Here is a 25916-nt window from a genome sequence, read left to right as displayed (position 1 = left end):
GACATACTAAAATATTTATGGGTGAAACGATGTGTCTAGGATTTATGTCAAAATAATCTGAGAGAAGCAAATGGAAATAACACTGGCCATAAATTGTTACAGTAGTTAAATCTGTGTGACAGGTATATGGGAGTTCACTACTGTACTTTTGTATGTGTGTGAAATTTCACAACATAATCAAAGTTTTAAAAAAAATGCATAGTATATGTAGACAGCTGTCTTTTTCACCACAAAACACACACACACACACACAAAAACTGTTATTCTTCCAAAGACCAAAAACATTTCACATCAAGCTCACTTTCTAAATATGAGATACTACTGCTACACAGTTTCTATCATTTTAAAACCAGCAATGACAAGTACTGAAACAACATTCACTTGAGTTTCCCCAGGAGTCCTGTCTCTGCTAGGTGTCCAGCTCCTTTTGCTCTATCAGGTTACATCTATCCCTTCTCCAGTATAAGAATGATCTGAATCAGATCCAAAGAAAGCAGTAAAGGAGTCAGTCTCCTTTGAAGACCCTGAGGTGGTACCTAGAATTGTCGACCACCAGATATCAAACCAGACAGTCTGGAAGTTAAGGCCTTCATTAAATGTCTGAAACAACTCATTACTGCAGGGATTCAAGAGCAGCAGCCACATTCACTGTACATCTCAATTTTCTATACTGTCTGGGTCAACAGTCAGTGGTGTACACAGCTCTGAGAGCCACCTCTCTCCCAACCTTCCAAATAGTGGTTCCACTGTAAGCAGGAAAGAAAAAATGAAATGAGAACCAGAAAGAGGAGGTAGAAGAGGTAATAAAGAAACTGCTATTCTGACTCTTATAATTTAGGATCCTTGTTTGTTCACAGCTCACACTTCTAAAAGATTTTAGCACTCAGACCTTCTTAACCTGTTTATCATCATGTTTTAAAAAAGAAAAAAAAAAAACTCTTTGCTTCCAAAGGAACCAGCACATGTGGTCTTTTAACAATTCAAAAATTTTTCTCAGTCTTATAATTACTGGTAACACACTTGCGTAAGCTGGATACGGTAAAACAACTGAACTTCTTACCCAGTGTTTTCCGACTTCTTTCCACCGCTGTTCTTCGAGTTTGTTCAAACATTGCTTCCAAATCAAACGTGCGAGCTTTTTTCCCTAAAACAGGAATAAGTAGCAGACTGTAATCTTCTTAAACTAAGTTGGCCAAACTTCAGGTACTCAATAAACACTTACTGATTGATCAATAACTACGTAGTCTATCTAACTTATAGTATGGCTACAAAACAACCATAAAATAGCAATGAAGAGTTTACTTCCCAAGGAATTGTTCATGATAATCTTACCACTAAATAACATTAACCAGCCAACTTTCCCATCCTCCTGTTCATCTAGACCCTACTCCTTGAAACTACAAAACTAGTGTGCTAGGCAGAACAGAATATTCATACACTAACCCATGAAATCTGTGAATATATTACATTATGTAGCAAAAGGGACTTTGCAGATCTAATTGAGGTTATGGACTTTTAAATTGGGAGATTATCCTGGTCAGCCCAATCTAATCATAGAAGTCCTTACAAGCAAAGATGAAGAATAGATATGGCAGAAGTCAGAGATCTGAAGCTTGAGAAGGACTGGAGTTAATCTGAAGATGAAGGGAGCAAGAGGACAAGTAATGCAGGTATCTAAAAGAGCTAAGAGATTCCCATCTGACAGCCAGTAAGGAAACAGGGGCCTCAGTCCTAAAACCACAAGGAAATGAAATTCTGACAACCAGAAAGTGCTTAGAAGCAATGCTGTATTTGCTTTTACTACCATTTTTTAAAATAACAATACCAATTTTGTATTGGCAAGAATATGGTACAAATGGCTTTCTTACACAGTTGACTTTGGTATAAATTGAAATCATCTTTTTGAATGGCATTAAGACAATATGTATCAAGAGGTTCTAAAAGATATATACCCAATTTTTGCTACTTTTTAATACTTATGTTTTTTATCAAAGTAGTCCCTTCTTTAGAAACATACCCTATGGAAATTGTATAAAGCTCCTACAAAAGGATATAAAAGGGTTATTTATAAAAATGTTCATTTTAGTATTATTGACAAAAATTAGACACTATGTGTGAGAAGTTTAAAATATTACAAATTATGACACTTCTATTCACTATTCAGCCATCAAAATCATGTTTTGGAAGAGTGTTTTATAATATGGGAAGAGCCTCAAGATATTAAGAATTAAACAAATTCTGTATAATTAAGAATAATATAAAATTGTACATACATATGACCTTAATTTTCTTAGTAAATACACAAAAGGAAAAACTGAAAAACAAACTAACTTTTAAGTCTTGATTTCTAGATCATGAGACAATGAATGATTTTAGTTTCTTCCTTCTCATTTATTGTGTTCTTTAGACTTTCCTGCTGTTAATAATGTATTACTTTTGAAATTAGGGAGAAAGCTATTTAAAAGAACTGAAACAGGACCTAATAAAACTTACAAGCTTCTGCACAGCAAAGGAAACCATAAGCAAAACAAAAAGACAACCTATGGAATGGGAGAAAATTTTTGCAAATGAAATTGACAAAGGCTTGATCTCCAGAATATATAAGCAGCCCATACGACTTAATAAGAAAAAAAACAAACAACCCAATCCAAAAGTGGCCAGAAAACCTAAATAAGCAATTCTCCAAGGAAGAAATACAAATGATCAATAGGTGCATGAAAAAATGCTCAATATCACTACTTATCACAGAAATGCACATCAAAACTACAATGAGGTATCACCTCACACCAGTTAGAATGGCCATCATTCAAAAATCCACAAATGACAAACGCTGGAGAGGCTGTGGAGAAAAGGGAACCCTCCTACAATGCTGGTGGGAATGCAGTTTGGTGCAGCCACTTGGAAAATAGTAAGGAGATTCCTCAAAAGACTAGGAATAGACTTACCATATGACCCAGGAATCCTGCTCCTGGGCATATACCCAGAAGGAACCCTACTTCAAAATGACACCTGCACCCCAATGTTCATAGCAGCACTATTTACAATAGCCAAGACATGGAAACAGCCTAAATGTCCATGGACAGATGACTAGATAAAGATGTGGTATATTCATACAATGGAATGCTATTCAGCCATAAAAACCGACAACATAACACCATTTGCAGCAACATGGATGTCCCTGGGGAATGTCATTCTAAGTGAAGTAAGCCAGGAACAGAAAGAAAAATACCATATGAGATCGCTCATAAGTAGAATCTAAAAAAAACACATAAATACAAAACAGAAACAGACTCATAGACACAGAATACAAACTTGTGGTTGCTAAGGGGGAGGGGGTGGGAAGAGACCGACTGGGAGTTCAAAATTCATAGATACTGACAGGCATATGTAGAATAGATAAACAAGATTATACTGTATAGCACAGGGAAATATATACAAGATCTTGTAGTAGCTCACAGCGAAAAATATGTGACAATGAATATATGTACGTTCATGTATAACTGAAAGATTGTGCTCTACACTGGAATTTGACACAACATTGTAAAATGACTATAACTCAATAAAAAATGTTAAAAAAAAAGATAAAATAGCATACACAGAAAAAAAATTAAAGAACTGAATAAAAGAACTGAAACAAAAATAAGTACCATAATACTACAAAAGCATACAGTACTTTTGTGGACATGACCACCTAGAAGATAGTAAATATCTCAAGGCTCAAGACGTACCACAAAAAAAGAATATACAAACGAACAAACAAGAGATTGAAGATTCTGGAGTACAAAAACTGGAATCAAAAAAAAAAACATTAACTATTACAACGAACTATTATATCACGAACGGCCTATCTATTGCCAAAAGGGCCATCTCATTACAGACCACAGTGAGTGGTTAGCTCTGAGTCTCCGGACGCAGAGAAACTACTCTCTCCATCAACCAACACCCTCCATTGCGTGGGTCACAAAGCAATCCTCCTCACTAGCCTTCCCGTAAGTGTCACCTAAGCCGGTCCCAAGAAACAGGCAGGAATTAGAAAAGTATGGGGAAGAGAGTGTCTAGAAATTGCAAGATACACACACTACAGCTAAAGTAATCAGGACTTGGCACAGCGGAGGGTGCAGAACACAGGTAACGCTCGGGCCCCGCTCCCAATCTGCGGCTCGTAAAACCTCTGCAAAAGGAGACAGGACCACGCCTAGGGCAGTCACTCACCGAAACCCGTGAAGCCCATGGTGACCGCTAGCTGCGGGTCCGGTACCGAGGCGTCTGAGCCAGTCACTGGAACAGGAGAAAAGAGAATAGGCCTGGTTAGTGCGGCGCCCCCCACGCCGCTGGCCCGGCCCGGCCCATTCAGCCTGCGCTCACTGAACCCACCTTCACTGGGCGCCGGGCGCTCCATGGTCGGCCACCCGCCACGGAACTAGAGACAGCCGCAGCCCAAACACCTGCCGAAGACTCCCGGCAAACCGCGCCGGAAGTATCGCCTGGGAGCGTCAGCGTCGCCTCCACGCCAAGAGCGGCGCCTTCCGCAGAGGGACAGCGGCCTCCTTAGCTGCGCCGCCCTAGCGGGCTGGAGGAATATAAGCGCCGCAGAGGCGGTCTTCCAATTGAATCCACTTGAAAGAGAAGTGTTATCTGGAGTTTCTGTAACGCTTTTTACTGAGCATTCGCTAAGTAAGGACATCTTTGTTACTTCTAATTTTTGGCAATTATGAATGAAGCTACTATAAACATCCATTAGCAGGTTTTTTATGGACATAAGTTTTTCAACTCCTTTTGGCAAATATCAAGGCACGTGAGCGGCGAAGATATAGCTCAGTGGCACTGTGTGCGCTTAGCATGCATTAGGTCCTGGGTTCAATCCCTTCTACCTCCATTAAAAAAACAAGAAAAAAAGAAAAGAAATAAAAATAAAATGTCCACAGTAAAGCCATAATATTATTAATTTTATTAAACCTTGACCCCTGAATACATGCCTTTTGAATACACTGTGTAACAAAAATGAGAAGTACCCATAATCAGAGTATGATAGTTGTCTCAAAAAAAAAACAAACTTGTGAAATTGAGTGGCTAGCTTTTTTCATGGAACACCATTTTTACTTGAAAGTATTACTCACAAAGGACACTTACTCAGACTCAAGTACTTATTTGGGAGACATTTCCTCAAAAATGAGTGAAATGAGTTTGTCACTTCACAGAAAACAACTCACTGTATTTGTTACTAACGAAGATTAGAGCTTAAAGAGAAAATTATGGTGCATCAAGCACCATAAGGTTGACAGCGTCCCAAAACTTAAAAATTTTCTTGATAAGATAGTGATAGTAACATGATTTTTTTCTGTTAATGAAATATGTCAATGTGTGGAAGGTCTGTATAACTCAGAGAACCAATATTTCTCAAATGACCAATACATAATGTTACAGAATCATGTATGGATAAAAGATCTATTCAAAGTATAAGATAGACTAGTGGATTTTAATTTAACAAAGCTCAGAAAAGTTCACTGATGGTTTCAAATTCCACATCGCAATCAACCTTTAAGAAACTATCGTTTCTTAAGTTTTGGTATGCTATCAGAGAAGAATATTCACAAGTGTCTAAAAAGGTTATTAAAATACTCCCTTTTTCAACTACATAACTCTGTGAGGCCCCCTTTTATTCATATACTTCAACTAAACAACGTATTATGATATGATAATCTAGCCATCTCTTATTCAGCCATTTACAATATCTGCAAAAATGTAAAATAATGCCATTCTTCCCACTAGAGGTTTAGTTTTTAAAACTATGGCAATTTTTCATAAAATGTGTTATTTATATTAACAAGCATTAGGCTTATTATTCTTTTAAATAAGTTACTTTTTCAATTCCTCATTTCTATGAGATAGTAGCAATTAGTAACAAAAATAACCCTGTGAAATAAAATTCATTTTTTATGACAAGACAAGAACATTTTAAACATAAATGTTCTCTGCCTTTTGGGCTCCTCTCTCCCCTCTACTGTGCATTATGTATCTGCATTTTGCATCTGCCAAACCCGCTCCATCAATGGAAATACCTGCTCAGTCATAGAGAGCAACATTCTCGTAGCATCAAGAAGACAACTCCTTAAAAGAAAATGTTCTTAGTCTTGTAAAGAGCCAAGATGATGTTCAGATCTGGATTGCAGAAACTGTCAATAATACATCATTTAATGTACAGCCCTCTGTCTCAAAAAAACTTACATGAAAGTGTGTTTTGACTTCTAATGAGCTGAACAGTTCTCAGAGATCTCAATTTGGCTCAAATAAAATTTTCCATTTCTTTTTTAGATCCACTAATTAATTTTGCATCGAGAATCCACACAAACCAAAAACTCTCTGGAATTCTTAGTAATCTCTGAAGGTATCAACAGGTCCTGAGATCAAAAAGTTTTAGAATCTTTGTTCTTGAAAAGTCTTCAGCAAACTTTTCCTGTAAAGGGCTAGATGGTAAATATTTTAGGCATTGAGGGCACATGGTCCACGTAGCAACTACGCAACTGTTGTAGCTGGAAAGCAGTCATTGCAATATGTAAATGAATGGAGGTCCTTGGACTTAGACCCTTGAGAATGTTATTACTGTGCAGGAATATTAGACCAGTATTGCTAGATATCCAATTTGTGGAGTTGGAAACTCTCAATTATAGTTTTTGTCTCAAAAACAAGCAAACCCTGTGCCAGCTTATCAGTTTTCAATCTGTGATCTACCAAATAAAATAAAATTGACAGCTGGAAGTCCATTATGCCTATTTACCTACTAAGTATACAAATCTCAAATCTAATTCTTCCTGATATATTTGCTAGGAGGTCTCAAGTTATACATACAGATCTGTAGCGTCACAGAACTTTTAATATTCAGAAATTAACTCAATCCCTTATTTGAGGGAATAAAAAATAATTCAAACAGCAAAAGACCAATTTAGAGGAATTCAGCTATTGATTTGCTAAACTATGAAAAATATAACTGGATGAACCTTATGTGAAATTCTAAACAAGGACTAATTTTAGTAATTCTAAATAAGGACTGCTCTTTTAAGACAAATGCTTTGATTTAACCACTCCAGTTGCCTTCTGTATGAAACGAAGAATATCTTGCTTCTCCTCCCTCATTTTTCTTACCCTTCTACTGCAGTTAAACCACATGCCATAGAAAAACTATGGTGATGCACTTTGTTTTGCTGGTGTGCCCGGCATGAAGCACCCTGAGGACAGGAATGTTGTGTCAGTTTGATATTCCCGGCACCAGGCATAATGCCTAATACAAATTAAGAATTCAGTTTGTATACGTAGTTTTTCACAGTAACATATCACATAGTCAAAGGTAGTGATACAGATATGGAAAGCTTGATTGAATTTTACTTTACACCGAAGCCCATAAGAAATGTAAAATTTCTCCGTGAAGTTTTGGTTTATATGTAAACTGTTTCTGACAAAGAGCTACTAACTCCTATCCAGTCTCAGAAGTGAAGTTATTTGGGGCACCAAAGAAACTGACACACATACTCTTAAACTGCTGCAGTTGCGGGATTCCGACTCGCGAAGCTCGAGGCAGCGAGATCCATGCGCGTGCTTAACGCACCGAACCAGAGCAGCCTGCGCTGCCCCGGCACTAACCCGCTCCCACTTACCCGACCCCCGCTCCCTCCTTCCTCCCCACCCCTTCCCTCCCGACCCCGTACCACCCCCCCTCTTCCCCAGGTCCCTTCCCTGTCCCCTTCCTCCCTCCCTCCCTAGACCGCCTCCGATTTCCCCGCTCCCGAGTCCCAAAGAGCCAACAGCCAGACTCCAGAAAGCGCCCCTCCCCATCGCTCACTAGCCCCACCCGTGCCGTCCAGCCCCCTCTAACAGTTCCCCCCTCCCAGCTCCAAAACGCAGCCTTCAAATTCCCCACCCGATGAGCCGGAAGTGCGTCACGCGCTGGCGCCGGGTCGCTCGTTTGGCGCGCGCGCCCTCAGCTTTGGGGCTGAGCTAGCGTCTTGGGTTTTCTCTTACTTCTCTTTGCTTTTTAACTTTCTCCGGTCGCTGGTGTCTTCGATTTTCGAAATGCCGTCTTCTTTGCTGGGCTCGGCGATGCCGGCCTCCACGTCGGCCTCAGCCCTGCAGGAAGCTTTGGAAAATGCGGGGCGGCTCATCGACCGGCAGTTGCAAGAAGACCGCATGTATCCGGACCTTTCCGAGCTGCTCATGGTGTCTGCCCCAAGTGAGTGATCGATGCCCATTTGCTGACTGTTTCTCAGCTGAAAAGACTCTCGCCCGACTCCCTAAGTAGGTCGTTATCCCCAGAGTGAATCGGCGAAAACATCCTGAGATTTGGGGCTCAGTTGCTGAGTTTTGAAAAGGTGGAAAAGAGCCCATTTTCAGGACCCCCCCCCCTTTCTCATTTTATTCATTGCAGATGCTTGAAAAGATTGTAAAGAGCAAGCTCCCATTGGAAGCAGAAAGAGGCAAAGACTCCAACCTTAATGAGCTTCTCATTGCCTCCAAGTATTTATTGCTAAGGCCAGATGAGGAGGATCACCTGATCCGAATCTCATCCTTGTTAATTCCTCATACTAATATTAGAGTAAAACTGAAGAGCATACGAATTAATTGGAAAATTACCGTGGTCCCTCAAAGATATACTTTATTATGTGTAGACCTAGTGTAGTATGAAGTTCTGGAAGGTGTTAAAAAGTACTGCCAGTGGTATAAAGGAAGGGAACCGGGAAATCGGCAGTGATGATGGATGAACAGAAAGAGTAAGGCAGATTATGTGCCAACAAAAGAGAGGTGTCTGTAAAATATTTTGTTTAATGGTTTTAAGTTAAGGCCAGGCTCCTCGAGGCATGTAGAATTAGGTAAGTTGCTGGGGAGAAAAAGGACCCATTTGTGAACTGGAAATTGGAGAATAGTAGAGAAGAGTCAGTAAGATAAACACAAAACTTCTGGTAAGCAAAAACCAAAATAATCTAACCAGGATAATCTGTGTAATGTAAACCTAGAAGACATCTCTGACGATTTCTAAAAATTCGTTAATTGAGTAAACTTGTAACTAGAGAAAAGATAGAAACAAAGCAAAGATAGTATTTATTCCTGACAGCTACTTACCAGTAGGATTGTCTTATAAGAACTGAGTGGTTTGTTAGCAACTGTCATCTTGAACAGCACGGCTACCTTTGACCTCCTAGAGTCTGAAAGCAAGATAAACAGTCCATACATTCTGGTCCTCTCATCAGGTCTGACCCCAGTCCTACCTTTCCACCGTTTATGCACACACCTCTTCAACGGAATCTTCTTTCCCTCTTCCGTCATTTTCTCAATCTCCTTGTTCCATTCATTCTGAATTTAACATATTTTCCTTAAGAAACCCCCTCTTCAGGATTTTATTTTACATGTACTCTTCATCATTTCTAGAATGGTCTTTCTTCTTTGCCTGACAAACTATTCCAGACTTCATTAAATATTGCCTTCTCTGCAAAGGCTTTCTTAACCATTTATATCCTCACCAGGGTTATTGATTCCATCCTTTGTGCACCCACTGCTGTTTAACATATGCAGTGTTCCATTAAAATTATGCTTATAGATTAAATGAGACGTCTGGGATTTGCTTTAAAAAATACTAGTGTGTTTTTTGGGCAGGAGTGGATAGTGATTGACACAAATGAAACATGATCAAGCATGTTACTGGTAATTTTTGAACCTGGGTAATCAATCCATAGGAGTTGATGGCATTTTTCTCTAGTTGTGTATATTTTTAAATTTTTCATAATACATTTTAAATTGTTTTATATGTCAGTTTCCCCCAACATCTTTGTACTTTAGAGAGCCTGGAAAGGTACTTGTGATAAATAGATTCTCAGTCAGATCTAAAACACCTTGTTGAGGACTAGATCAGGAGACCAGCCTGCTCCTGCCCTTAGAGTCTGGTTGTTTAGAGCAAGAGAAAGGTTGCCATTGAGAATACTTTATAGTGTGGTCATTTTCCCCTATGCCCACCAATAAGATATTGCTTATGTGGTATTACAGGGTTACCTCAATTTATTGTGCTTTGCTTTATTGCACTTTGCAGATACCATGTTTTTTGCAAATTGAATAGCCACTTTTTCTCCCGTCAGTGTTTTGTTTGTCTACAGTTGTTTTATCTGAGAATAACAAAGTGGTTTTATAAATTTTTTCCCATTTCAGATTAGTAAAATAAGAGAAAAACACTAACTTATTGAACTAAACATTTCTCTTTTTAATAGAGTAAATCGTTGTGAAAGATAACCTTCTGTTCAGTGCGAAAACCTGTAACTGTCCCCCATGTTAACATTGGTATTTCACAGGCCTCCTTTGTGTCAAATCAGAACTACTTTATTCTCCCTATACCTTTAGAACCACCAGATGCACAAATTTCTGTAACTCGTAATACTTGTATATGCCCATTTGATGCCCAATACATTATTTAAATAAGTGCTTTTTTAATTTTCACTTTATTTTTTATAGATAATCCTACTGTTTCTGGAATGTCAGATATGGATTATCCTCTACAAGGACCTGGTTTACTGTCAGTGCCTAACCTTCCAGAAATCAGTTCCATCCGACGAGTTCCTCTCCCACCTGAACTTGTTGAACAGTTTGGGCGTATCCTATTATTTCATTTTAACGTTTAAACATTTTTTTAAATTGGTATTCTCATTTTTATAATTCTTGTCTTGTGTTTAGTTAGTGCGTTGCATATAAGTTCACGTAAGGGTTTTATTTAAAATACATTTAAGTATGTGTGTGCTTGCCCTGTGCCTAGAAAATATATAAAATTGCATGTTGAAAATTGAGTCACGTTTTAATTGTTTGGGGGCATTGAGGAGAGTGAATTGTTTACAAGGAACTCTTCATTTTTGAGTAATATATGACAAAGTATTACTTTCCAATTAAGCACTAACAAGGAAATTTTTCCTACTACACTTTTTCAGTTTGAAGACCCATGATTTTCGTTTCTATATTTTCCCATATTTTAACACTTTAAAACTGTCATGTGACTGAAAATGTTTAAAACAAACAAAAACTGCCAGGTATTCCCCCCCAGCAAAGAAAAGTTTTTGATGTATTTTTATACTTACTAGTGTCTTAGAATTGAAGTTTGTAAGTGATTCCATTTCTAAGGATCATAAGGAGAATCTGTCTAAAGGTGTTAGAAACTGAAATATTAATGGCATATTCATAGACTGAGTAGCTAGAGGAGTTTTCTTACCCTCTAAAAATAAAGGTTTGTTTTTCTTAAAGTATGGCATACCCTATAAAAGCAGTAGATTATAATTATAGTTATTTGCTGGGGAGCTTTTGTAAAAATCAATCTGTGACTCATAAGAAAAACATCAAGATGCTATATAAAAATGTAATCTGAGACTTTTAAAAGTATGTTAGTCTATTTAGGGTGAAGGGCTTTCATATTTCAATACAGTATGGTTTAGAAAAATAAGAGAAATGGAAAACTAAAGAAAATGCTTATAAAATAAATAGTAAAACTAGTAAAACCTAATAGATATATTCCCTAAAATGTTCATTCTTTCTCTGAGACTTTGTGAAATAGTGTTATTAAATATATAATGCACCTTATACTCCACCCTTGGTTAGTTTCTTGTTCTTTAATCTTACGGTACTCTACAAGAGACATTTCCTTTAATTAGGAAATTATTTTGTTTTCACAATTGTTTCATTGTCTTTTAGTTACATAAATAATTGTCTATTTTTCAGTTTATATGAGGCTTGTAGACTGTCATCTAGCATGACTTTAGTATGCCAAGTGCTTTTTTTTTTTTTAATCACTCTTGCTCTTACACAGTTGGAAAACTAGTCCAGTAAAATACTTTTTTAATGTCAAATTTCAATGGTATTATTTAGAGTCAATTTTTTTAAAGTTAATGATGGTAAGAAACATTACGTTTCTTATTCGCAGACATTTTAAATGGTCAGATAGCATTATTTAGAAATTATAAATGTTTCTGTCATATACTGTGTCTTTCATTAAACTCATTGCAAAGAAAGATATTTCATTGCTCTGTTGAAGAGTGGACAGGTCATGATTTTTTAATCATATGTTTTAAATCAAAATCTTTTGAAACAAGTTTAAGAAAGATGAGATTGAAACCTTTCTACCTTACATCCACACTCAGATATGCAGTGTAACTGCATGATGGGCGTGTTCCCTCCTATCAATAGAGCTTGGCTCACAATTGACAGTGACATATTCATGTGGAACTACGAAGATGGGTATGTATTTATGGCTGGTTTGTTTTAGCATGATTAGAATTTAGATTATCTTTATTCCAAGTAGTATTCCACTCATTAGAAGTTGCTTGGTTTATCTTTCATTCCTTTAACACCTGGGTCAGTGCTTCTCTGTATACATACCAACCTGGGAATGGGGTTAAAGTGTGGATTCTGTTATAGTCATTTTGAGTAAGGCTCAAGAGTCTGCATTTGCAAGAAGTTCCCAGGTGATGCTGGGGATCTGGGTACCACTCTGAGTAGCATGAGTCTTATTTTCCAAGCTTTTATCCTGCAGTAAAGATAGTCTATCAGTAGTTCTTAGAGAGATGGTTTGATGTTTTTGAAGACTTGTTTTTCTTGCATTTCTACAGAGTGAGAGGCTATATTAATTTATTGAAATGACTTAACGGTTTTGTTGTTATTCTGTCGGTTTGATCTTGTGTAAATTAATTGTATACGATAGAGTCTGAGTGAAGGCCCAAGGAATTCTTGCTTAAATAAAATTTATTGATCTGATAATCTTGCTCTTGATTTTGTGGAGAAAAATTTTGTCCTCTAGTTCTCCATCATGTTATCTTTAGGTAATTGTGAGATGACCAGAGGAAGGTCCATATGTATAGTAAGGTGTTACTCTTGCCCCTGAGGAATTAATACACTTATTAGGAACACATGCACAAGAGTCATTGAATCAAAATGGACAATAAATGAGAACTTGTAGCCTAAATGAAACCAATTTTGTTTAATTTTTTTTTTTTTTTTTTTAGTTAGAACTTTTCACAGCTATTTTTACTGTTGAAATGGTATATAGTCATAATAGCAGTGGTACATGGTTTGATTGTTTTTCATGTACCAGGAATGTTGCCCCAGTTTGTTCAATTACATATAACATTTCCTTTCTTATACTTAAGAATAAAACCTCTTCATTTAGGCACTGATCTCTTCAAGAAAACCTAATGCAAAAAAATTACAAAATAGATAAATGTGAGAATAATTTCCTTAAAAAGGGTTTTCACTTTAATGAAAATTTTTATATGTCCATTAACATCTAACATTCATTTAACAAACATATTGGAGGGGGAGGATATAACTCAAGTGGTAGAACACATGCTTAGCATGCATGAGGTCCCGGGTTCTATCCCTAGTACCTCCTCCAAGAATAAATAAATAAATAAACCTAGGTACCTCCCCCTAAAAACAATGAACGAACCAAAAATAAGAAATATATTGGGCTTATATATCAAATACTGTTGTGCTTGAATAGTATCGAATGAGGTAAGTATAGTCCTTGCCCACATGGGAAGTATTGTTCAACCTTATGTGTTCAAATTTATTTAAAGAAAAATTATTTGAACATTGTGTTAATTGAAAAAATGAAGGCACTAGTACTCTATGTAAATCTAGTTCCCAAATTCAATTCCACAAAAACTTTAGACTTAGTTTCAATTATTCCAGTAGCTTTCTATTATAAATCTTAATTCCATCTGGATGGTAGAAACATAATCTTGTTCAGTTCACTGCTCTAATTCCCAGCTTTCCCAGTATTGATCTTAGTTTCCAGGGGTTGTGTCCGTTACCGAAGGAGTCTTAATTCCACAGGGTGGGAAAATGGGGAAACTTGGCCTGACTTGCAGCGTGGTGGGCAGATTCTTGTAATGGGGACTAACGGTCTCCCTTTTCTTGTTTTATACTTAGCCTTAAGCAGTCCTGTGTGCCTGTGTCTTGGAACTGAAAGTTTTATTTGCTGGTTCATGATATTCTGTAGTCTTAAGTATTATAAGATAAAACTTTCTCTTTATGTGTATAACATGTTTCTCAACTGTTAACAGAGGAGACCTTGCCTATTTTGATGGACTTAGTGAGACTATCCTTGCTGTGGGGCTTGTGAAACCAAAAGCTGGTAAGAAATAAAACTACTAAGATTGTTAACGTTTGTATATACATAGACTTCAAATGTTTTAGGGCTGAATGATAACATTCTAAGTAATTAAATTTCCTATTAAAGTTTTGGTCTGAATTCTAATTATAAATGTAAAAAGTGATCAGAAATATTTAACAATTTCTCACTTTATGATATAAGTGAGTCTGCTTTAAAATTGTTAAACTATAATTCTTAAATGTTATCTGTTTTTTGTTAGTCTTTCTTGATTTACCTGAAGTTTTTTGCATTATACATTTTTCATTAATTACTGAATTTAATATGAAAACCATTTTTCTCTCTGCATTTTTGTAGTCTTGATAGCCCAAGGGTGTGAGAACAGAGTTCAGAATAAATCCTGAGAGAAGTCACAAGCATTGTTTACCTTAAAATTTCAACTTCATTACACTAGATCTTTTATCAGAACTACTGATATGCAGAATTGATTGATTTAAATTTAATATACATCCCTTGAATGCAGCTTCCTACAGGAGCAAATAACAAATGAAATTTACTTGTTTACAAGGCCTAAGTAGGAATTTATAAGGTTACAGCCATTTTGAAATGATACTAATTCACATAAATATAAAGATGCAGTTTTATACACTGTGTGATTATATTGGAATGTTTTTCCTTTACGTAGAAATTTAAAGCAGTCTTTACCCTGATGTGTTTCTGTTTTATTTCTTAGTTTAAAAGTTTATTCATATAAAAGTCAACAGCTGTTCATGCCCTCTATTATAATAAATACAAATTGTCTAAAACAAATAGTAAAATATAGTTCTACTCTAATGTAAATTTCGGCGCAAAATTAAAATTATGGCATAATTCATGTCTTTGACTTGGCAGCAGAGATGTTGTCTTTGATAATCAAACAGTTCTGACTTTGCTGTCAGCAAGTACTGATAATTCTGACTCAAAAATATGTTAAAGTTACAAAGTCTTTATCCTACTTTTTGTCTTTTATGACAGACATTTTCCAGTTAAAGTCATCTTTTTAAGTCAGTTGCTTCTTGGCAAGAGTCTGCTCTATTGAAACTTCTATGTAAGCAAGAAGATTATGACTCCAGCTTTCAATTTTGTCATTGCTTGAGTAAAACAAAGGAATTCCTTAGAGTTTTCTAGCATTTGCACATTTTTGCCCACAGAGAAATTAATCACAAGGCTTAATTACATTCCTCAAGTTCAAAGAAGCATCTCTCATGTATTGAAAGATTAGATTTACATAGTTGTCCAGCCTTTATCTCCAAGGAGATAGCTTGGCTGAAAGAGCTTGTCGCTTTTGGGAGACTGCTCATTATAGAGATTATATGATTCTTAATCAAACAATTTACTTGATTTATGTGACCCAATAGAGATGCCACCTAAGTCAAATCATGTATAAACTCCTTCCTGCAAGTTATTTTTAGATTGATCTTTCCTTGTCTCTCCAAAAAGTGTACCTCCTGCCTTAAGTTTAGTCACCCACTTCTGGAAAACCAGTGTATTTCTCAGTGGAGGAGAAGAACTTTATATTTTCCTATTTCTGGACAAAGTCTTTTGAAAGGGCACCAGTTCATACTGTCATTGAAGTTGTTTTTGAGCTTGAATGTGTCACTGACCTCAGTTTTTGACGCCAAAGCATACCTTTATAAAATGCAGTAAGTTAGGACTCTGTTGAGTTTCTTCATCAAAGCAGCAAAAACAGGTGTTGCAAAGGATCATAAGTGCTCGTATTTGTCCACAGTTATTAAGATTTTTCTTTCAAAATTTTATTGAGCTGTGAAACTTTTCACCATTCCAAAGACCTAAGTAACTATGGCAGTTTCTAAAAGATAATTATATTCACTTCATAGTTAAGAAGTGAGAGTTGACTAAGGTGAGAAATGTCAGTCATTTGACCCTGTTGCATCCTGAAGGGAAGTGACTTTCAATTCTACCATCTCCTGTTTCAAAATAGTTGAATAAATTAGGAGAAGTTAGAGAAGATGGCATCATTTGACAAGGCACTGCTTTACTTACCTTTTTTTTTCAAACTCCAAGCCATAAACCAACTCCATTACCTGTAGAATTCCAACTTCACTAAGGTTTCTATAATCAAATATGACTTCTTGGCATAGCATTGTGACTGAATACTTTGAGATATGGCTTTTATTAAGGAAAATCTAAGTTTTCATAAATGTCAAGCTTTTAAAATCAGCTTCTGAAATATCAGGTATATTTTGAGGTCATTAAGTAGAAGGTCTGTGCCTTCAGCTTTATTGACTTGAACCTTGAAACACAAAATTGTGGTCTTTGTGCCCCTCAGTGTTCATCAGTGAAAGTGAAACCAAATGATAATAGGAGCTTTGTTGTATTAAGTGACATTTAACACCCAAATGTATACATATAAAGAAATATCTAGTATCATAATATAAGATATATTTCCTTCTATTTCTATCAGTGACACACTATTTTTGGATATCGTAACATGACAGTGAAATTATACATTACATCTCATGCCGCTCCATGCTCTTTAAAGTTAAACGATAACCTTAGCATGAGTTAACATTAAAAAATTTTATGCTTGGTTTAATGCCCCTTCTGAAACTATAAATTATGTGGCTTTTTTATAAACTCATTTGACATATAAACTCATTTCTATGTCTATGAATTTGACTATTCCAGGAACTTCATGCAAGTGGAATTATATAAAATATCTTCGTGTGACTGGCTTGTTTCGCTTAGTATCATGTCTTCACGTTTCATCCCTATCGTAGCATATGTCAGAATTTCCCTTTTTTTAAAAGGCCTTATAATATTCCACTGTGTGTACATACCACATTTTGTTTATCTGTTCATCTATTGGACACTTGGATTGCTTCTACCTTTTGGGTATTGTGGATAATGCTATAACATGAATATACAAATAGAAATTTTTATATTTTAATAAACCTGAACTATTTTGTAGTGTAACACTGACTTTAAATGTTATTAAATACTGAAGTGTTTGTTTCTACGTTTTTCCCTACTATTTACTTATTTAAATGATTATAGGTAGTAATAATTTAACATCAAAATTAGCTAAATTAGTTTCAGACTTTTCATACGCTATTTAATCCATAGTTCATTTTAATGGTAACCATTTCTGTTAATGCTTAAATTCTGATGTTTTCCAGAAAATAGTCCCTAACCCATGTTTACTTTGTCTTAGGCATCTTTCAACCTCATGTACGACACCTTCTGGTTTTGGCAACCCCTGTAGATATAGTGATTCTTGGACTCAGCTATACTAATTTGCAAACAGGTAAAGCAACCCACATGTTGTATTTTTTTAAAAATGCTGTGTTGCTCAATTTAATATTATAATTAAAAACTAATCTTTTTCACTAACTTTCTGGGCTATTTGCTTATAGGAAAATAATGCTTCCCTATAAATTTGGTATCTTTAAGGTTAGTAACTCCACCAAAATTTATTTTGGATATATTTACCATATTAGTGTATAGTTCTTAAATGTCTAATATAAAGAAAGGGTAGTAGAAGAGAAATAGTTGCCACTAGTAATTTTTCAATAGTACCTTCAATTTCTTTGTTTTTAATTTTTTAATGGTCATTTTAACATATGGAACACTGAAATACATGTTATTCTTTACCCTGAAATAAGAAGCACTCAATTAATTTATTATAAGCACATTCAGTGGTTTCTTTTGCATTCTAGCAATGTTTTGGATAAAATAATGAATTTCAGGAATTCAAATTAATGGTTACTGTTACCACATCCTTAGGCTTTTTTCCAGAATTTAATACTTTGGGTTTTTTGTTTGATGTTTTACTATGTTATATATAGATTATGGAACATATATAATTACATGTGTTATATATTTTGTGTGTGTTATATATATACATACTGTGGATTCTACTTAACATGAATTATCAAATTGTTCATATCAGACTATAGTAATTTAAAAATATGTGTTGTACGTACATTTTTTAAAATTGCTGGCATATTGCGAATTCAATAAGAGTATCAATTCTGAAAATAATGTAATGATTGTTTTAAAATTTTAAAAAGCTCATACAATGATTTCCTGTATTCTTTTTTAAAAAATTAGGTTCTGGAGTTCTCAATGACAGTATGTGTGGTGGAATGCAGTTGCTTCCAGATCCCCTATATTCTCTTCCTACTGATAATACTTACCTTTTAACAATAACTTCCACCGATAATGGCAGAATTTTCTTGGCTGGGAAGGATGGCTGTTTATATGAAGTAGCATACCAAGTAAGTCTGACATGTGTCAGCACCTTTTTTCCTCCCTCTTGACGGAGTAGGGATAGATAAAGTTTCATCTTTATTTTCTAATTGTATAAGCACATTAATATATTCTTATGGGAAGTAGTCAGACATGCAGTTAAAGTTGTAGTCATTCATGACTATACCATACCTATGAATCCAATTCTCTCCTCAGCCATTATCTGTTATGTCCTTGTAGAATATGATACATGCATTGATAAATACCTATAAATACGTCTCTAGCTAAATATACATGTGTATTTATGTGTACATATACACGTGTACAAGTACATAGTGTACTTCTGCGTATGTATGTTTTTATGTGTGTTATTGCTTATGTTTTGTTTCATAATTGGTTTGTTCCATTTAACTATATCATTAAAGTCTTTCCTTCTCAGTATCTGGTAGATAGATACATGTTATGTTTTATGATTGCTGCACAGTTGTCCATAAAGTGAATGTACATGATTTGTTTAACTGTTCCTTTCTTGATGGACTTCTAGGTTTTTAGATTTTTCCTTTCACAATAAGAGTATAGTAAGTATACTTTTGCAGGCCTCCTTATGCATATGTGTAGATATTTTCTAGTGTAAAGACTTAAAATTCTAATGGTTGAGTTACAGTATACTCGTATTTTAAATTATATCTTATATTTTCATTTTGCCTTCTTAAGAGTTTTAGCCTCTTAGCAGGCATCTATGGTTGTATCTTTTCCTCCTCCCTCCTCATTCTAACACTGGTATTTTCAAACTTATTTTGACCAGTCAGATAGAGGAAAATTGCTTTTTTTATTGCTAGTTGCATAGTCACACAGCTAATTAGTGGCAGAGATAGGATTAGAACTGAGGTTAGCTTTTTTATGTTATATTGTGTCTCTTCTTTGCCCAATTTCTCTTGGTTTTGTTCACTGCAGAAGTTTTGTAACAGATTTAAGTATGCCAAAACTCAAACACTGAAGAGTGGACTTTAGATTATGATGGTGATGGCCAGTATTTTTTAAATTTCCTTTTATTTATTTATTTATTTTTTGGTGGGGGAGGTACTTAGGTTTACTTACTTATTTATTCTCAGAGGAGGTACTGGGGATTGACCCAGCACCTCATGCATGCTAAACATGCACTCTTACCACTTGAGCTATACCCTCCCCTACATTTCCTTTTAGCAATAGTAGGGAGAGATAAAAATATCTGTGTACTTATAAGCTATGTTTACTTTCCTTTCCTTTCAAACAGGAGTTTTTAAGATAATTAAAATGAGCCCACTAATGTAACAATTAGTTGCTGGAATAGTCGTAGCTGATTTCATTGAAAGCAGTCTCATTTGATTATAGTTAAGTACATTCTCTATTTTTAATTACAGGACTAAACTCAGTACTTCTCAGTACTTACTTTTGAGTTGTGTGTCTCACTTTATTTACAATTACTGGTATTTCACTAAGCTTTGAGAATTTTTATAAACATGGGTATATAATAAGTGCTATGATGGAGTTACCTACATTTACAAGTCTTCTTTCTTTCAATTTTTTTCTCTTAAGGCAGAAGCAGGTTGGTTTAGCCAGAGATGTAGGAAAATAAACCACTCAAAGAGCTCACTTTCTTTCCTCGTTCCTTCATTACTGCAGTTCACGTTCTCAGAAGATGGTGAGTAGAGAAAAAATTGGACAAACAAAAATTTTAACAGATTGTTGACCTAACATTTTCTTTAGAAATTCTCATTCTTAATTGAAACGGTTTCTTACTAAATAACATTTGTCATACATTCATATAGTCTTTTAAAGGGAGAGGGGATGGTTAGACATAGAGACAATGAGTTTTATTCCCAAGTTCCTATAAATGTAGCATCATAGAACATGTGTTTAAAACAGCTGTATATGCTTAAACAAAAACATGTGTTTGTGTATATGAAAGGCATTTAATACATGTTTTGCCTTGTCTAGAAGAAATTCCCATCATAAAATGAATATATGTTGAGTTTTTAATAAACTGAGAGATTTAAGCAGGTAAAATAATTTTTAAATGCTCCAGGAAAACAAGATAAATGCACCTAAAAATGTTAATATGACTGAATTTTTTAAGTATTTTCTTTCACATAATGAATTATTAAACTAAACTGGAGGTTTCTTGAAGGGATGGACCAGGTATAATTGTTTTATGTGTTTCTAGCATATAGCAAGCATTCATTTAAAGTTTGTTGAATGAAGAAATAATTTGAAACTTATTTTTGGTTTGGAAACTTATTTTAAGTTTGGAAGCTTAAAATTCATGTAGAGTACAGAATAACCTATTGGTGATGCTCTTAACCTAGTCACAGTGTGTGATGTTTGCCTTTTTCACGTGTTGTCTGACCTAAATGTTTCTTGGCTTTGTCCTTGTACAACCTAAGGTTTATCTACAAAGCAAAAGGAAAGCCCTGAATGTAAACCACCAGGTTTAATTGTTGTAAGCTGCTAATGAGTTTGATTTGTTAATCTCTGGGGTTTTTGTTTGTTTGTTTTCTCTTACTTTTAGATCCTATTGTTCAAATTGCAATCGATAATTCAAGAAATATTTTGTATACAAGATCTGAGAAAGGAGTAATACAGGTAAGTATTATATTACACCACCATTTAAGAGGGGAAAAACATCTCTGTTTTTAAGAAAGATTTAGTCACTCTTAGAATTTTCCTATGAACTGTTTTGTTTTTTAAAAGAATCCCAAACCACTTCTTAGAGTCACCTTTTATGAAACTACAGATCTCTGAGTGTTTCCATACCTGTATAAAGTACTAAAATTAAAGGATCCCTGAAAAGGAAAAGTTAATTTAATAACTATTTATTTGAAAGGTTATTTTATAAAATGTATATAGTTTGTAATCATGTTTAAGTAGGTGTAATTTTTTCATTCACAGGTGTATGATTTGGGCCATGATGGACAGGGAATGAATAGAGTTGCCTCAGTATCCCAGAATTCTATTGTCTCTGCTGCTGGAAACATTGCTAGGTAATATGTAATGTATTGTCAGACATTTCACTGCAGGCATAGTTACATTATTTACATGCAGTATACTAAAATTATTCCCTTCTCAGAATCTCTCTACAAGGTAAAGAATGTTGAGGGAGATGACAGCGTAGGTCATGCTTGAAATAGTTGCCAGAGATACTTCCTTTTAGTTTAGTCTTATGTTTGATGGTTTGAAACATAAGGCAGGATGTTTTATGGTGTAAAGTACAGCTTGACATATGTTTTCCCCTGGAGCTTTAAATTATACTTTAAGTGGTCTGTACTGGCATACAGATTTTGTAAGTAGGAAACCACAAGTCTCAAAATTTTCCCCATTCCACCCATTTAACATCATTGATCTAGTAATTCACACATTCCCATTTGGGGGTGCAAAATTTCACAGTTGTATTATCCTCACTGTATTCTTGAGGAGAGTGAAACTGAGGGATGTTATGATTTGCCTGAGATCAAACTCCTCAATAAATACTGGGACCCAACCTAGAAGCCAAGTCTTTGGATAAATACACTGCTATTGCATGTGCCACAACTGACTTAGCTACAGAAATTCTCTTCGTGTGACAGAGACCTTAGATTTACAGCTTCTGTTGTCTGTGTGCCTGGGTCACTGCTACAGTCAGATAGTCTTGTGAAAAGTCAGCATGTTTTCTTTGCTCTTCAACAACGAACTATAGAAATGATCCCTGAAAGTGTTGTCTTTGCTTTTCAGTGACAAAAAATTCTCAAAGCGGACAATTTAAAAGAGTTTATTTTTTCTTCTCTCAACTTTTTTTTGGAGAAATTGTTTCAAATCCACAGAAAAATGAAAAGAGTAGCATGATAAAGACTGATATACCCTTTATCGAAATTCACCAGTTGTTAGAATTTTGCCTTATTTGCTCAATCTTATGACCTGTTTGAAAGTAAGTTGTAGACATCGTGACTTTCACCCTCAAATCCTGCAGCTTCCGTCTCCTCAGTTCTTACATACAATACCACTACCACACCTAAAAAATGTTCATAATTTTATAGTGTTATCATAATTGTATAGTCCATATTAAAATTACTCAATAGTCCCCCAAGCCTTTTTAAAGTGTTTTTCTTTACATTTTTCTCCAGGTCAGTCAGAGCTTATGAGCTGCACTGGTCTTTAGTCCCTTTAATCTAAAACAGACTTCTTCCTCCCTTTTCTTTTTCAGATATTTACATTTGGGAGAGGGGACAAGATAGTTATTTATAGAATATCCCAATTTCTGAATGTGTCTTTTTTTCCTGATGTGTAGATTCAGGGTAGTATTGTTTTTAGCCAATACTGAGATGATGTGAACTTTTACAGCATTACATCGGGAGGAACATAATACAAGTTCTCCTATAATGAACACTTGATTGAGATGATATTCACTAGATCTCCATTATGAATGCTCACCCCCCCCCTTTATTTTATTATATTTTTATTCAGGTATAGTTGATTTACAGTGTTGTTTCCCCCTTTTTAATTACTGGTAATCTTTACAGTGATATTTTGATGCTCTAAAACACCTTGTTCCCCGTTAACTACTCAGTGAATCCAGCCTTCTTTTATGGTCTTTAAAAAAAAGGGGGTTCCTTTTAACAATAATAATGTAAATGACACACATTCGAAGGGTTTTGCCAGTTCTTGCTGCTGTTACATTACTTTCCTAAGAAGTTAGTCTTAAACTATTTTAGCATATTTAAACATGTAAAAAATGCTAGTGGAATATATTCCTTATAATTTAGTAGACACATTTAAAAAATAAACTTTAGTTTTTCTTTCTTCTAGGACCATAGATCGTTCTGTTTTTAAACCAATTGTTCAAATAGCAGTGATTGAAAATTCCGAATCACTGGACTGTCAGTTATTGGCTGTCACACATGCAGGTACGTTATTGTGTTTATACATGTGCTATTACTGTGGTAACTTGATAATCTTTAGGCTTGGAAATTTATGATTAGAAGTATGTTTTTACTTCTGTATCAGTTATAAAACCATATTAATAATGCATAAAATTAGGGATTTTAAAAATCAGAAGATTCGTCTGGCTATGTCTCCTCATTTTATAGATGTGAAAGCAAGCCTGAAAGATAACATTTAGTGACAGAGCTTGAATTAGAATGCAGGTTCCCTTGTCTCAGAGTTGTAGGTTCTTTCTACTGAAATGTGTTGATTTACCTGTCAATTCCAAGTGATGTCTTAGGAATCACTTCAGCTGGTAGTACACATAGTGATTTAAGATCAGTCAGGAAAGTGATATATGGCATTAACTATGATTCTTTGTGGAATTGTTTCAATAACAGATGTACCTCCCATCTTTTAGTTCCTGTTAATGATGGATAATTTTACCCTATCCCCAGGTGTAAGGCTGTATTTCAGCACTTGTCCGTTCAGACAGCCATTAGCACGACCTAATACGTTGACACTGGTCCACATCCGCTTACCTCCTGGATTCTCAGCATCTTCAACAGTGGAAAAGCCTTCAAAAGTACATAAAGCTCTTTATAGTAAAGGTAAATTCTGAAATACTATCAGATTTAATATTAAACTCTTAAAATTATTAAAACTAGAATGCATTTTGAGGCATTTGAAAATAAAGAAGGGGGAGGGTATAGCTTAGTGGTAGAGTAAGTGCTTAGCATGCATGAGGTCCTGGGTTCAATCCCCAGTACCTCTGTTACAATAAAAACAAATAATTAAATAAACCTAATTACCTCTCCTCCCTAAAAAAAAAAAAAAAAAAAAAAAGGTGATTTAGATCTATGTAGTCACTTATTCTCCCATATAGTATAATAAAAGAAAATAATGAGATTTCCAGTGCAGTTCAGAATGTTTTAGTTTTTTATCCAGAAACTCCTTTTATACATTAACTTATATATCAGAAATTTTCATGGGTATGTATATAAAAACTATAGTTTCTGAATTGTTTTCTCTTACTAGCCTTGTATATGAACTCACTGGCCAAAATCAGTGTTACATCCACTATAACAGACTCTGAACTTTTGTTCCTTCGGAATAATTAGAAAAACCTGAATGACTTTTCTCCTGCCCTGCCTGCTGTGTCAGTGTCTCTATGGATGTGAAATGTTTTGCATGCAACAATATGAAATCTTGATGACAAACTCTTGGAGTCATAATTAAGTTTAAAAAATGAAATTTTCCTTAGACATCAAAGCTATAAAAATCTGTTCCCCAATATGAGAAAGCATTGGTGAAACGTTTGTTTTGATTTCCTTGTTGTTCTAAAGCCTTTTCTCTGTTTATTCTACTGTGTCTTCTAATATTATTTTTCAACATGCAAATGATGCTTTCCTTTATAAATGGAATTGTTTTTAAATGCATTGTATCATGCACCTTCACAGCACTTTTAATAACAGCTTTAATTGAAATATAATTTACATATTATAAAATTTAGCCTTTTATACTAAAGTATACAATCCATTAGTGTTTAATGATGGTTGTACAACTCTGTGAATCAACTGTTGTCTAACTCCAGAGCATTTTCATTACCCCAGAAAGAAACCATGGACCCATTAGCGGTCATTCCCTATTTCCCCCTTCTTCCAGCCTTGAGAAATCACTGGTCTACTTTCTGTCTCTATGGAATTATCTGCTCTGGACATTTCATTTAAATGCAGTCGGACAATATAAGACTGGCTTCTTTTACTTAGCACAGTGCTTTCAAGGGTTAGCCACAGTGTAACAAGTTTATTTCTTTTTATTGCTGAATAATATTTTCATTTTGTGAATGTGCCACATTGTATTTATCATTTGGTGGGCATGTGGGTTGTTTGTATTTTTTGGCTATTATGAATAATGTTGTGAACATTCATGTACAGGTTTTTGTGTTTTCATTTCTTTTGGCTATATACCTAGGAATGGAATTGCTGGATCATATGGTAACTCTGTGCTTACCCTTTGAAGAATTGCGAGACTTTCCCAAAGTGACTCTACTATTTTACAGTTCTCACCAGTAGTATATCAAAGTTGCATTTTCATTTCATTCTTCCCAACACTTGTTTTCTGTCTTAATACTATGCCCACCCTAGTGGGTGTGAAATGGTATCTGATTGTGACTTTGATTTGCATTTGCCTGAAAGCTACTGTTGTTGAGTATCTTTTCTCATGCTTATTTGTCATTGTACATCTTCTTTGGAGAAGTAACTATTCAGATCCTTAACCCTTTTTGGAATCAAATTATTTGTCTTTTTTATTATTGATTTGTAAGGGTTGTTTGTATATTCTAGGCACAGTCTTTTATTGGGTATATGATTTGCAAATATTTTCTGCCATTCAGTAGGTTATCTTTTCACTTTCACAAAAATTAGTTTTGATGAAGTCCAATTTATCTATTTTTAATTCTGTTGTTATAATTTGGGTTCATTTCTAAGAAGCCATTCCCTAACCCAAGGTCACAAAAATTTACTTCTATGTTTTCCCGTGTGAGTTTCGTAGTTTTCACTCTTAGATTTAGGTCTCTGATCCATTTTGAGTTCATTTTTCTACATCATGT

General features: G+C 35.1%; 2 protein-coding genes across 3 annotated transcripts in view; one reads left to right on the top strand and one right to left on the bottom strand.

Moving 5' to 3' along the window:
* WDR70 (WD repeat domain 70) overlaps positions 1-4492 on the bottom strand; it is a 234166-nt gene extending 229674 nt beyond the window's left edge. For both annotated transcript variants that reach the window (XM_010977581.3, XM_064480161.1), the window contains exons 1-3: positions 4375-4492; positions 4213-4278; positions 1061-1144 (exon numbers count right to left, since the gene is read on the bottom strand). In XM_010977581.3, the coding sequence (XP_010975883.1) occupies positions 1061-1144; positions 4213-4278; positions 4375-4399 (175 nt within the window). In that variant the 5' untranslated portion in view covers positions 4400-4492. The remainder of the gene's footprint in view (positions 1-1060; positions 1145-4212; positions 4279-4374) is intronic.
* A 3463-nt stretch (positions 4493-7955) lies between these two features.
* Positions 7956-25916, top strand: part of NUP155 (nucleoporin 155) — a 52257-nt gene continuing 34296 nt past the window's right edge. The window contains exons 1-11 of the mRNA XM_010977582.3: positions 7956-8221; positions 10486-10623; positions 12153-12249; positions 14076-14146; positions 17337-17429; positions 18236-18402; positions 19949-20054; positions 20922-20995; positions 21302-21393; positions 23192-23289; positions 23764-23916. Coding sequence (XP_010975884.1) covers positions 8065-8221; positions 10486-10623; positions 12153-12249; positions 14076-14146; positions 17337-17429; positions 18236-18402; positions 19949-20054; positions 20922-20995; positions 21302-21393; positions 23192-23289; positions 23764-23916 — 1246 coding nt within the window. The 5' untranslated portion in view covers positions 7956-8064. The remainder of the gene's footprint in view (positions 8222-10485; positions 10624-12152; positions 12250-14075; positions 14147-17336; positions 17430-18235; positions 18403-19948; positions 20055-20921; positions 20996-21301; positions 21394-23191; positions 23290-23763; positions 23917-25916) is intronic.

Source organism: Camelus dromedarius, chromosome 3, assembly GCF_036321535.1.
Source record: "Camelus dromedarius isolate mCamDro1 chromosome 3, mCamDro1.pat, whole genome shotgun sequence".
In the NCBI taxonomy this organism is placed as follows: Eukaryota; Metazoa; Chordata; class Mammalia; order Artiodactyla; family Camelidae; genus Camelus; species Camelus dromedarius.
Note: the sequence above shows the minus strand (reverse complement) of the source record. Positions and strands in the feature narration are given on the sequence as shown.